Source organism: Cetorhinus maximus, chromosome 27 (assembly GCF_964194155.1).
Source record: "Cetorhinus maximus chromosome 27, sCetMax3.hap1.1, whole genome shotgun sequence".
In the NCBI taxonomy this organism is placed as follows: Eukaryota; Metazoa; Chordata; class Chondrichthyes; order Lamniformes; family Cetorhinidae; genus Cetorhinus; species Cetorhinus maximus.
Genome location: NC_135905.1, coordinates 7,821,028 through 7,834,485, shown reverse-complemented (window position 1 = coordinate 7,834,485; position 13,458 = coordinate 7,821,028). Strand labels below are relative to the sequence as shown.

General features: G+C 45.5%; 1 protein-coding gene and 1 long non-coding RNA gene across 9 annotated transcripts in view; one reads left to right on the top strand and one right to left on the bottom strand.

Moving 5' to 3' along the window:
- LOC144668522 (LIM domain-binding protein 3-like) overlaps positions 1 to 13,458 on the bottom strand; it is a 173,055-nt gene that overhangs the window by 5,578 nt on the left and 154,019 nt on the right. For all 8 annotated transcript variants that reach the window (XM_078530628.1, XM_078530631.1, XM_078530629.1 and 5 more), the window contains 3 exons: positions 9,441 to 9,621; positions 7,653 to 7,773; positions 2,801 to 2,916 (listed from right to left, as the gene is read on the bottom strand). In XM_078530628.1, coding sequence (XP_078386754.1) covers positions 2,801 to 2,916; positions 7,653 to 7,773; positions 9,441 to 9,621 — 418 coding nt within the window. The remainder of the gene's footprint in view (positions 1 to 2,800; positions 2,917 to 7,652; positions 7,774 to 9,440; positions 9,622 to 13,458) is intronic.
- The window catches only part of LOC144668523 (uncharacterized), a 103,699-nt gene that overhangs the window by 39,606 nt on the left and 50,635 nt on the right, over positions 1 to 13,458 (top strand). The gene's annotated exons all lie outside the window — the stretch shown is intronic.

Sequence of the window (13,458 nt, the reverse complement as noted above, 5' to 3'; positions counted from 1 at the left end):
CAGCAGGGGCAGGAAATGCGGCCGGGTGTGTGGGAGCATCTCGGGGAGATACATGAGGCTATGCTTGACTTGGTCTCCGTGGTGGAGGAGTCCACGTGGACGATCGCCGAAGCAACAAGCCACATGTCCGTGCCCCATGCGTCCTCCATGGAGAGAGTGGTGACTCTCGTGGAGAGGCTCCTCCGGGAGACCCATCAGGGCTTCCTGAGGATGCGCTCTGACCAGCAAGCCCTCACATTGGCATTGACCTCAGCTGGTCATTGCCAGTGTGGGAGATGGTCTGGGCGTTAAGTTTCCCAGCTTGGTGCCCATCCATCCACAGTGAGCAGGGAGGTCAGAAGCGACCTCACGTCAGCGCAGCAGCTGCCTGTTGTCTCTGCGTGCACCTCTCAGGGCGCTCTGGATGAGGGTGGCATCTCCTCCGCCCTTCTCCCACTGACCGTAGCATCCGGTGAGGCTGCGATGACTGGGGAGATACCAGCTGTGGAATTGGCAGCTGCCTCCCAGGCGGGGGAAGCACAGGCTCCACGGGCCAGAGGACGACCGCCAAGGTCATGAGGCCAACAGGACAGCAGAGTCAGCAGGCTGTCTCAGATGCCACTCTGAGCAATGGGGCAGCACCAAGATGCAGCACCTGGAAACGAAAACATAAGGCACTTTAGGCATACCACGGGTTTTTCACTGGTGCTTTTGTGTTGGCCCGAGATGAGGTCCTTATAATTTGTAACACTATTGTCTTTTTTTTTTGCATAAGTTTATTTGCTTGACATATTAAATTCAGATATGTCACCATGGCTGAGGGTGCTTCTTTTGCATGTGGATGGTTTCCAAAAATATAATGAGTGCTTTATTGGACATTGAGCTTCATCAACAAGGCCCTTAGTTACTGTTCCTAACCTGGCAGATTTTGCACTTAGTTGTAGAGTATGGAGCCTACAGCCCAGGCTTGTCCTGGAGGTCCATCTGTGGTGTGCTGGCTGAAGGATCGTTGGATTAAAGCCTCCCAGGTGTCCTTGCCTCCCTGCGGTATGCCCGGGTCAGCGTCTACCCCCTCAGCATTTCCCTGTGCATGCTCATCCTCGGACTCACTGCTGGACTCATCGTGTGCAGCCGCAGCCACTGCATCGACGTCTTCATCGTCCACTGCATCCCCCCTTTTCCAGCGCAAGATTGTGGAGAGCGCAGCATGCAATCACTATCACCGACACACAATTTGGGGGGTACTGGAGTGCGCCCCCTGAGCGGTCCGGGTATCAGAAGTGCATCTTGAGAAGACCGATGGCTTTCTCCACCACAGCACTTGTGGAGGCGTGGCTCCTATTGTACCGCTGCTTCTCTTCTTGGATGGCGGAGAGGCATCATGAGCCACCTTCTGAGGGGATAGCCCTCCATCAGCCATCCATCAAATTGGGCTGGAGCACGAAGGGCCCCGGCACCTGGGAGTGTCTGAGGATGTAGGCGTCGTGGGAGCTGCCTGGGTACCTTGCACAGACTTGTAAAATCAGCACCCTGTGATCACACACTATCTGCACGTTCATGGAGTGGAAGCCCTTCCTGTTGACGAAGGCACCGGGCTCACCTGCTGGCGCCTTGATGGCCACATGTGTACAGTCTATTGCACCCTGGATGTGGGGGAAGCCAGCAATGGCCACGAAGGCTCTGGCTCACTGTGTGTGGCTTGCCTGTTGCCAACAGAAGTGGATGAAGGTCAATGCACGACTGAACAGAGTGTCTGTAACCTGCTTGACACAAGTGTGGGCAGCTGATTGGGAGACACCTCAAAGATCACCCACCAAGCCCTGGAAGGAGCCAGAGGCATAAAAGTTGAGGGCAGCTTTGACCTTCAGAGCCGCTGGCATTGGGTGTCCACCCACACAGCGGAGATCTCAGGCCCAATCATCTGACGGATATAGTTGACTGTCTCCCTTGAGAGGTGGCGCCTCCTTCGACACCGCACCTCAGACATGTTGAGGTAGCTGCTTCGCCGCCTGTATATCTTGACAGCAGGATAATGGTGTCTTCTGCAGTACCTTCCACCTTGGTCCATCTCTTGGCCCTGCGGCCCTTGTGCCTGCGCCTGTCCTCCCAAAGGTAGCTCCCCTGGAGGCTGAATGTGCATTCCTGGCCTCCTCCCACTTCTAGCCCTCCCTTTATCCTCAAAGGAGCCTCCAGTGGACAGTTTAGCACCCATTCCCAGGCTAAGGGAAAGCTTCCTGAAACCTGCAGGCCCAGAAAAGATTACTCACTGCAGTGTGCTGACCTGAAGGTTAAGAGTCCAGACAAAGCAACTAGTATGCGTTTTGAAGTACTGCAGATCACACAGGCAAGTTTCAATAACTTTGAAAAATAAATACATGACAGTGCACACTCGTGACCCCAATGAGCCCTCTTATCTCGCCCATGGATGAGGTTTATACAAATGTGCCCTATCTGCCTGCTCATTGCGCCCATGCACCAACCCAAATATTGCACAGGCACTGAAAAACCGGCGTCGATTGGAGAGTCAAGGGCCTTAAGTGGCCTGTTAATTAATGGCGGGTGTGCATTGGATATCATCATGCGCCTGCCCAACAAAATATCGCGATGGCGCACTGACACCGGGACGCTCACCCGACATCACCGCGCGTCATCTGACGTGCGGGGCCCACCCCCGCACTCCAACGGGAAAATTCTGCCTCATGGCATACTGGGAATGCCAGCAAATAGCATCACGTTATTCACACACATTTATCTATAAACTGCTACCTCTATCTAAAAAAGGCTAGCAGTTTGTTCAAAGAACCTGTTATTTCATACGTACAGCACAGACAAAGCAGGTGTCATGCCAGGTATAACCCAGTGCTTCAATGAATTTATCTCCAGCCTCCACAGGGAAGTCACAGCCATGGCACTTAGTGCTGAAGAGGGCAATGTAATCTGGGGAAAAAAATAAAAATCTCTCACTTGAGTATTTATCAGCAAGAAGAAACATAAAAGACAGAAAATCAAACATGAGACTGATCAAAAATTTAAATAAATCTAGGAAAGGAAACAAAAAACAAAGTGTTCCTCAATCAATTAATCTGGCAATAGAGAGATGTTCTCACACTGTCATATTCCAGCTAAGTGAGCACAGTGGCCTGGTCTCAGACTTCTGCCCAAGGGTTTTTGTAACCCAGATGAGAAAAGGTGATCAAGAGTAGCTTTTATGGTGGCTTTTCTATTTTCAAAAATGTCTTTGTCATGGGGCAATGCCAAACATCTGCCTGACCACACCACCTGAAGGAGGACTCAGGTTGGGACATCAAGTGGTGAACCACAAGTCCCATGTGCTAATGGCAGTTCGTCCAGCTTCCAGCAGATACGCAGCCACACCATCTGGTAAAACACCTTGTTTAAATTCAACACCACTTCTCCAGCAAATACATCCTTTGGTTCACCAAAATTTAGCATTAAACTATCTAATCACTTGGCTACATTGTATGGAAAGACAAAGGTAGGAGAAAGAATGGGTTAAAGATGAGCTTAAATGTTTTTATATGAAATACAAGCAGAATTAGGAATATATTTTTGAAATCAGATGTATATGTAGTAATGTGAATACTGATGTTATTGGCAGACAGAAACATGGATGAACAAGAGGAGGGCAAGGAGCTAGGAAGCTGTAAAATGTTTTGCCAGGACAACAAAATGTATTTGTACTGCTCCCTGAATAAGGGAATTTTAACTCTCAAAGAAAGGGTGGTTTTGGGTTAAGTGGGCAGTAAAATCTTCTAAAATCTTAAACCCAACCCACCCACTTCTGATTTTAATGGTGGCAAGTCAGTGTTGGTGGGGGGTGGGGTGATGTGGTGGAATAACCAATCCACTTTCAGGAAGCAGGTCAGTCACTAAAATCTTTTCAGGAGGCTGCATGCCTCCATTTTTACAGGCCATTGCTAGATCTATAAGCCGTGTGCATTTATACTGTTTGTAGATCAAGTGGAGCAGATGTGTTTCCTCCAAATCCAACAAGTAAACCTCTTTCCTACCACACAATTACAGATACTGCCCCAACCTGGCTCCCATCCATCATAATTGCCCCCATCCCCTGGCTCCCATCCACCATAATTACCCCAACCCCACCTTGATCTTCCCCCATCCTTGATCTTTTCCGCTCCCTGACTGTTGCCGTGTGCCTAGGTTTTGCTGCCCAATAGGCAGGCAGTCTGTCAATCAGGCTGTCTGTCAGGTGGGAAACCTGTTGAAAAACTTTAAAACACATCTTACTATCAAGTTCAGCAGAATGGGAAACCCATACTATGGGGTTTCCCACCTGTATTTCCTCCATCCGGATTTCTGTAAATACCGGGAACAATCTCTCACCACTTAACAAGGAGAAAGATGAATGGAGAGGGAAATACAGGAAGGAGGCAGAAACACAAAGAGATGAGTTTTTTTTCTGGAGGCTTTTAAAATAAATTGAGAATTGTAATAGAGTGACACAAGTTCTAGAAAGCAGATATGTAGTGGCTTATGGATCTGCCACCTATGGTCAAGTGGAGTGAGCAGGGAACATGAACTAAGCCAGAGTCAGCAAAGCAAAGTATGTCCTGAGACACGTAGCGAGAGGAGGTCACTCAAATAGGAGCAGCAGACTTCAGGGAGCGGCCAGTGGAGTTTGACAAGGATGAGTAGTAGGATTGTGCAAGAGGACTAAGGCCAGATTATTGAATTGGAGTTTGTGAAGGATGGAGGGAGACCAGTGTGGAGGGGATTCAATATTCAATAAGGCAGCCTCAACACAACAATAGTACGGATTAGGATTTTGCAGGTGGAGAGACAGAGTTAAGGACATTATAGCATTCTGGAATTGGAAAGATACAATCAGCAACTAAGTGGGTTTGAAGGTCAACTCACATGGAACTACAGGACAATATGGAGGAATAGTATTATTGGTAGGACATACTTATAGTGGGTACTGAAAGAGCAACTATAGTAGAGGAGGATAAAGGTTAATAAATCTGATTAGAAATCAGTGTTAATAAAGAGTAACAAACTATTAATTAGTAACTGCTATAGACCACCAACTTAAGGTGAACAAATAGAAAATGTTTTGGACAGTTAAAGAGAGCGACATAAAATCAATGTACTGGTCATTTATGATGCCAATGGGGAGGGCGTCAAATATTAGCAATTTAATGAAGATGATCATGGAGAACAAGAGAAGCAGGATACCTGTGGAGAAGCTCTGTTGGAATTTGTATTTAGCAACCCACCAGCATGTGATAAGCCCCGGGACCGAGTGATTATTGTGTAGATAGATTCAATATTGCTGTAAAATATAAAGGGCGGAATCGTCTGCTCCTGTTGGTGGCGGGTGCAAGTGAATAATATGGCGAGAAGGCAAAAAATCAGTTTTACACCATCATGAAACCATCTGCTCCACCAGTCAATGGTGGGCTGCGTTTCCCTCCGCCGCATGTTGGGAATCTAATTTCAATACTTTAGCATCCCATTATAAGCCCTGCTCACTTGAATCAACACCCTACACTGGATCATCCAGGCACATCAGCATGGCGAGCTGCACATCAATCGGGACTTCATAGTTTGTTTGCCTACTTTGCTTTGGGCAGCACTCATGGTTATCAGTGCCAGGCTTCACAGGTAGCATCATAACACTTTTAGGGGGGCTTACGGGCAAGTCTCTACCTACCAGAGCAGCTGTAAGGTGGGATGGCTTTTCAATGGCTGCAGGGCCAGGACTTGCTTGGGAAAGGGGAAGAAGTGGCCTCAGGCAAGGGAAGAGGCTGCAGGGCAAGAGCTATCCTGGTGTGGGGGGATAGCCCAGATGTATGTGGGGGCACATGTTGATCTGTGCAAGTGGCCTCAAGATGGTGAAGGCTGAAGAGGCAGTCTCCAGAGGAGATGAGGCCAGATGGAGATGTGACGGTGTGTGTGAGAGAGTGAGTGGTGATGACCCTTGAGCTGGCAGCGAGTGAGATGCCAGTGAATGAATGATGGCCTTGTAAATGTGTGAGTTTAGAGTAATAAGATGGTTCCCTTATCCTGGTGGTATGGATGTGATCATTCATCCTGTTTCTGCACTGGATGGCCAACCTCTTCTGTGCAGAGCTGGCAGCGACCACTACTTCCCAAGCTGGAGTGGTGAGATTGCTGGACCTCCTGCGGCCAGAGTAGGGGTGGAGGACATCACAGCGGGCCTCGAAAAGCCATTCCTGTGATGGGTCACTGAACTCTTCTTGGCTTTCAGGGCTATGTCTTCACTGGACCAGTCCTGGGTTCAAGCATTGGGTTCAAGTCCTCGGGCTGGCATGGACAAGATGGGCTGAATGGCCTCCTGTGGAACTTTACTATGGTTCTAACTGTGTGCACGGCTGCAGTTTAGTTATGGCACCTAGAGTGAGGGAACGATGAGGTGATTCAGATGCCACCCCCCTCCCCCCCAGCAAGATGGTGTGTTTCCTGTGGGTGCATAATTAATGAGGCGGGAAGGGGACGATATGGCGCAAAAATCCACCATAGCGGCTGACAGGTAAAACGTCTTTTTTCATGCTCACTACCACACTTAGTGCAAATTTGGGACGATTCTGCCCAAAGACAGAACACTAACATGTTAATGCACGATTTTAGAAGGCCAAATTATTGGGGATTGTATGGAAAAGTCAGAAGGAAAATTGAGAAGCCATATTTAAAAATAGAACATGTGGGATGGTGTTAAGAAAGTCACCAGAGGAATTTTGTGGAGGGAGAGTAGAGTTCACAGGCAGTCTTTCATGCCTGGAAGGAATAAGTTTGTTGGGTTCAATGACCTTTGCTTGTTGTCAAAGTTTTTGATTTTTAGAGGGAGTTGCAGATTATGCAGTCCACATCAGCATTCTCTCTCCTTTCTTCTCATTACACTGCCTCTGTTGCATTTCGTGCGCTTATCCCAAGTAAGTGAGGAAACCATCTTAATGAAAGGAACTCTTAGAAGGAATATTTCCTCTATGTTTGCCACAAAATTATAAACATATTCTTTGGAAACCTATTCATGGCTTTGCTACAAATAGTATGAACAGAAATCATTCTTCTGGGTAATTGGTATTAGTAAGTTAGCTGAGTTTCACTCACTGCTCACTTTAAGTTCATGACTCATGGATAGCAATCCATTACCCAACAGTAGACACATCTAAAGATGCTGACCCAAAAACAGGGTTGAACATTTACAATTGCTCATTAGCCCTAGGCTACGAAAGTATGTGTCAGGCTAACTCCATTTCACTTAGTAGTTGTCCACCCTGATAGCAAATGCCTGCTTGAACTTTCCTTTTAAATTACACTAAATAAACTTACAAATGTTTTTACTCTTTGAATGTGAGATCATTAGTCTATTAAAGAACAGCTGCGTAGAAAACAGAAATCCATTCATCATCCAAAGACAGGACTGGGACAATAGATTTGTACTGAGCTAGCGGAATATATATCTCTTCTATCTTCCAGATGATAATGAAAAATGAGCAGTAGACTAAGGTGTTCTTGGAGGGTTGCAGGCATCCACTTGGTACCAAATCCCAATGGGAGTCAGTGGCGATATTGAGGAAGGGTTAGAGAGACTAAAACTGGAAAAATAAATCTTTGTCTCTGCATTAAGGATATTATTATTTCAACACTAGACCTCAGAGGGAACGTACCTTTTTCACAGTAGGGTTCTCCATCTTCCATATGGAAAAGGCTGTTCCCAAAAGATTTCCCACAGGCAGCACAGACAAAGCACATGGTGTGCCAAGTCTGTCGCAGGGCGTGCATTACTTCCTGCAATGGAGAACAGAATCATCAAACTGAAGAACATGGTCTTCACGACCATTGCAGACTTTGCAGAGAATAACTCAAAGAAAATAAACATTTTATCTCATTACAAACATTTCCCTGTCAGGCAATCATAATACCATACAGAATTAAATGGATATACTTGGTAGAAAAATCCAGCCCAGAGAAAAATGGCATCAATCTGAGGGCAGTACTGACAGAAGGGTATATTTACCAAGAGTCTCTGCCTTTATTAACAGAAGGGATGAAAGCTACTGTCATTTCTTAAATATATATTACAGAACACTCCAAACAGGGTGGAGGATGGGAGGCTGACCAGGAGGTCTTGGAATAGACGAATTTGGAGGTGACAAGCCATGATTGAATTTTTCAGTAGCAGTTGGTCTGAGTAACTAATTAATGGAGTTCTACTGGAGTTCTTGATAACCAGGGTGAAATTGGTCTTCGACAAAAGCACGCAATAGCAATAGTTACATAGAATATTTACAACACAGAAACAGGCCATTTGGTCCAATCAGTCCATGCCCACCCTAGCCTCCTCCCATCCTTCTTCATCTCTCAGTATGACTCTCTATTCCATTCTCCTTTACATGCTTACTTAATCTCCTCGTAAATACATTTACGTTATTCACCTCAATCTGTGGTAGCAAGTCCCACATTCTCACCGTTCTGGGGAAAGACGTTTTTCCTGAATTTCCTATTTGATTTCTTGGTGCCTATCTTATATAGTGATGGCTTCTAGTTTTGCCCTTTCCAGCTCTCTCTCTGACTAATCTTTCAAAACCTTCTATAATTTTAAAGACTTGTCACCCTTCAGCATTCCCTTTTCAACAGACCTGACCTAGTCACCCTCTACTGAGAGGTACAACTTTAGAATTCTGGTATCATCCTTGTAAATCTTTTTTGCTCTTCGGTGCCTCTTTATCCTTCTTATGACATGGTGGCCAGAACTGTACAAGGTACTCCAGTGAATTGGCAGTTCATTTTACACCCTGCCCAATGTTCTTTTCCATTGATTTGAGTTCACTGTCGCTTGTTTTGTGCTTTCGTCGAAGATCAATTTCACCCTCAACTACCGATTAGGAATGGTATAGGTGATACTCTTCACTTAAGATCCATTCTACAGTGTGTAGAAGAACCTCTTCAGGGGATCATATCTCTGTGGTGCGCAAAATGGTACTGAACCATATAGACTGGGAAAGTTCCACCTTCAAGTCCAGTAGCGTTTTGAATTAGCTGTTTCCTGTCATGATGGGAGAGTACAATTAGTTTTATGGCCCTTTGGGAGGAAGTGAGCTAGGATTTTCACTCATGATCATATCAAAACACATCCAGTTGCTTGAAGCTAAAATCGGACCGTATAAGCAGACATTAAAAAAAGGGCAGGACTTTGATAGGTTTTGATGCCAGTGTTCCCATTCCTGATTTACTTAGGACCCTCTGCATATATACAGTTATCTGTTAGTCTTGAAATTGTCTGCAGTATAAATGAGACACATTTGGCAGCAAGACAGCCAAGTTGTATTTCAGAACTGATTCCAATGGATGTGGTTCTACTCTTCTACTTGTCGAGCTGATGTTGAATTTATCTCCTGATTAGGTGCTGCCACCTACTTGTCTATGCTTAACACTGTGCTGAAGAATTCACTTACCCCCATGATCTTTGCATTACACTTGGCACAATTTGGAGCAAAGAACTGCTCATAGCACCGTTCGCAATAAATATTGTTCTGCTCCTCTACAAATCCAGTATCAACCAGTGAGGTCTTGCAGTAGGTGCAGTTAAACTCTTCAGGGTGCCAGGAGCGGCCCAAGGCCACAAGAAAAGGACCTCTGGAGATAGAAAGAGAAAATATAATGCACAATAGTAAAATAGTAATGTTTTGGACAGGAAAAACCCAATTCACCCATCTGTTTCCCATTGTGATTCTGGAACTGATAGTCTTGTATCACTGTTCCTTGCAGGAATTCATCCAGTCCATTTTTAAAAATCTGCTCCATCATCCATGTTGGGAATCAGTTCCACAATTCAGTTGCTGTCTTACTTAAAAAAAATTGCCTACATTTCCTATTTTCTTTTGACTATATTAATTTTAAATTCTGTCCTTGAATCCTATGCCTCACAGAAATACTTTCTCAGATCCAAATTGCCATACCCATGAACATCTTAAAGATGTTTGTTAAATCACCTAGAGTGGACAGCCTCTCCTCATAACACAACACACCTTCAGTTAGGTCTAATATTTTGCCATCTATCCCAATTACACAGCTTGGGAATTACTCTTATGTGGGACAATGTTATAACCTTCTCAAAGAAATTCAGAGTTGGTCAGACATGACTGTCCCTTCTGAATCCTTGCGACTCACTCTGATCAAATCTTGTTTTTCTAGATAATTCCTTATTTCCCCATTCCCATGTAAGTGCTGATTTCTAGTTGATTAATTCCCCCAGATGCATTCGTGGGCATCCCAATACTGGCAAGAGTCAATACTTCACCCCTGAAGATAGAAGGCCATTTCCCTAGTTCTACTATTATTTCAGATCAACTCCAAGCCAAACTCAGGACCTCCCTATTCACTTAAGCCCCGCACTGACCTCAAGCTTACTTCCTATTGCCCCTGCTCCAACTACTAGTTTCTCTTAATCCAAGCCCTGTCTCTTCCTGTCTAGCCCTAATGCTTCAGCCTACACACATTCTTGCTGCTTCCCATTGTTTTGAAAGATGTAAAAGGCACAAATTCAGTTAATTTAGGAAAGAAACGTGTAAGATCAAGACAAATACAATGAACTGCACATATTGAGAGAAAACAAACTGGCAGATTTAGAGAAAGAGTTAGCATAAGAACCAGAGTCAAAAGAGAAAAGGACAGAGAGGACATTGGGAGAGTTTGGCCTTGTACTTTAACCCTCCCACCCCAATGGGCTGAGCAGGGGTTTAAAATGTCAGGATGGGGCAACACAATCCCATTCTTTAGATATTAAAATATATAATTTAAGGCACTCACACAAAAGGCAAATGGGGCTCTAATTACACAAATCAAAGTCGCAGCTGGAAAGCATCAGCACTGAGATGCGGGAAGGAGTTTACCGCAGGCTTCAGGACCCCGATGTTGGGAACAAATAGTGGCCCCAAGCACACACCTGCCAGCAATAGGACCAGCTCAGCTATTTTACCCAGAGGCTGCCTCTGAATTGGTTGCCTCCAGACTCAGCAGTGGGCTCTTGCTGCCACCAGCTCTGAAACCCAAGCAGTGCAGTGGAAGAGGTCAATGCTGTTGAGGCAGCTTGGAGATCGAGCGGCCTTGGAGAGTTAAGTAGAGAATTACAGATCAGAGGGGTGAAGATGGCAGGCTCCTCCAGATGTCCCACAGGGGTTGCCTTTCCCCCCCACAACCCCTTCTTTGGGGTTGAAGCCTCCAGCTCTGATAGTCTCCTGGGGGTTGCCTCCATGAAGCTGGCTGCCTCCCCTTAGGGTTCCTAACCCTCCAGGATGGCCTGGAGTCTCCAGGAATTGAAGATCAATCTCCTGGATACTGCTGTCTGCAACCCTGGAGAAAAATCAGGACAATAAAAAATATATATTTTTGTTACTTTCTTTGACCATTTCTTTTTACCAGATCTAAAAATATTGAAAAAGGGGAAGATAGGCTGTTTGGCTGATAGTCAATCATCATCCAATTACTTTCCAATTGGCATAGGAAGGCAATGCGTCACAAGGATGGATGTGTTGGCCGACTAATGGCTGGAGCGTGGGGGCAGGTCATGTGATGAAAACTCCAGGAATACATTTGATCACAGTTAGCAACCCTACTCCCTATGTAGTGGGCAGCAGCCAGCCCAAGGAATGGACTCCAAGCTCTTTTTTATTCATTTACAGGATGCGGCATCACTGGCTAGGCCAACATTTATTGCCCATCCCTAATTGCCCTAGAGAAGGTGGTGGTGAGCTGCCATCTTGAACTGCTGCAGTCCATGTAGTGTAGATACACCCACAGTGCTGTTAGGGAGGGAGTTTGGGAGTTCCAAGATTTTGACCCAATGACAGTGAAGGAATGGCGATATATTTCCAAGTCAGGATGGTGAGTGGCTTGGAGGGAAACTTCCAGGTGGTGGTGTTCCCATGCTTCTGCTGTCCTTGTCCTTCTAGATGGTAGCAGTCATGGGTTTGAAAGGTGCTGCCTAAGTGAATTGTAAATTATTTAAAATAGGCTACCTGCCTCCATTTAGTGGACAACCATTATGCACAACCACTTTACCACTTCACTGGCAGTGACACTGCACCAGGGAGCTGTATCAATGTGATTTCCTGATATTTTACTGGTCTCCATCCACCACCACCATAGCACCTCCCAGCCCGCCACTCTGGGGCCAGGAAAACCTTGCCCTTAAATTTAAAAGAAAGTGAGGGGAAGCCCAAGCTGTAGGATTCCAGTTATGTGAACTATTGCGGGAGCTGCCAGTTCCCTAAGGTAAATGGCTTTTTCAGTGCTCTTTGTGGGCCAGAAAGAGCAGAAATGCTCCCTCCAAGCCCATCAAAGAAGCTTTTGGCCTCTCCCTGCTTCCCGATCTCCTGCCTCCCACAGTCCTCTCAAATTCCACTGACCCTTGCTGCTATATCTCTCCCAATTGTTGATCTTGCTCTGCCTATCTTGCCTGGGACAGTCCTCAAGGGTCCCCGGCCTCCTGCCTCGAGTGTTATCTTCTGTGTGCCAACCATACTGTCCATTTGACTGGTGCCAGGCAGGAGGTAGAGCTACAGTATGTTGATAATGTCTTAACGTTAAGATTGTTAGGGTTCTTGCCCTGTTGTGTCTTTGACCTTTTAAGGCCTCTCCTGCAACTTGCTGTTGAAAGCAATTGAGAGAAAAAGCAAAAAAGACAAACAGAAATACTCAAAAAAGAATCAGACAGCTGTAGAGAAACAGATAGTTACAGACAGAGATGCAATTTTTATTTCTCGTGCATGAGCAATGACGTGAGTGCTGAATTAACAATTCTACAATAAAATATGTAACATCATTTCTCCCATTCACAGTAACTACAGCACTACATGCATTACAGGGAAATTCAATGTGACTTATTCAACACCTCATAATTGTTCACAGTTCTAGATGCAACTCAATGTAAAGCCAATTCCAGCATAGTGTTGTACTGGACCAAATCTCACCCACTGTATAGAATCCCAATGGGCCAAACCAGCATTTCTTCACAGCCATTTAACAATGGCTTGTACTACATCAGTCCCATTCCATTCATTTCTATTGTATGCAATACTAATCCAACAAATCACTCCCTGTTCAATTATATACAGATTTGTGCTATTATGATAGACCAGGAACAATATCTTGCTCCAGGCAGCAAATGTTCCCTGTCTATCTGTTTCGGAATGCACCACAAAAGTTAGGGAGAGTATTTCCATTCCTAAAGTTTGAGGTGTATAGTATTTCAAAATATAGAGCCAATGGGATCAGTTTTCATCCCTTTTCATTGGGTGGAGACACGATAATAACACGATGAAAATAATGGCAGAGCACTTACCGCTATGTTACTGCTGACATATGGGTCACTGCCGGTTTGATGGGGGCAATGAAAGGGGCAGGGCAGGGTCCTGCCAGACACAGGCAATTCAAGGTCCTGTGATGTCAATAGGACCTTAATATAATTTTGAA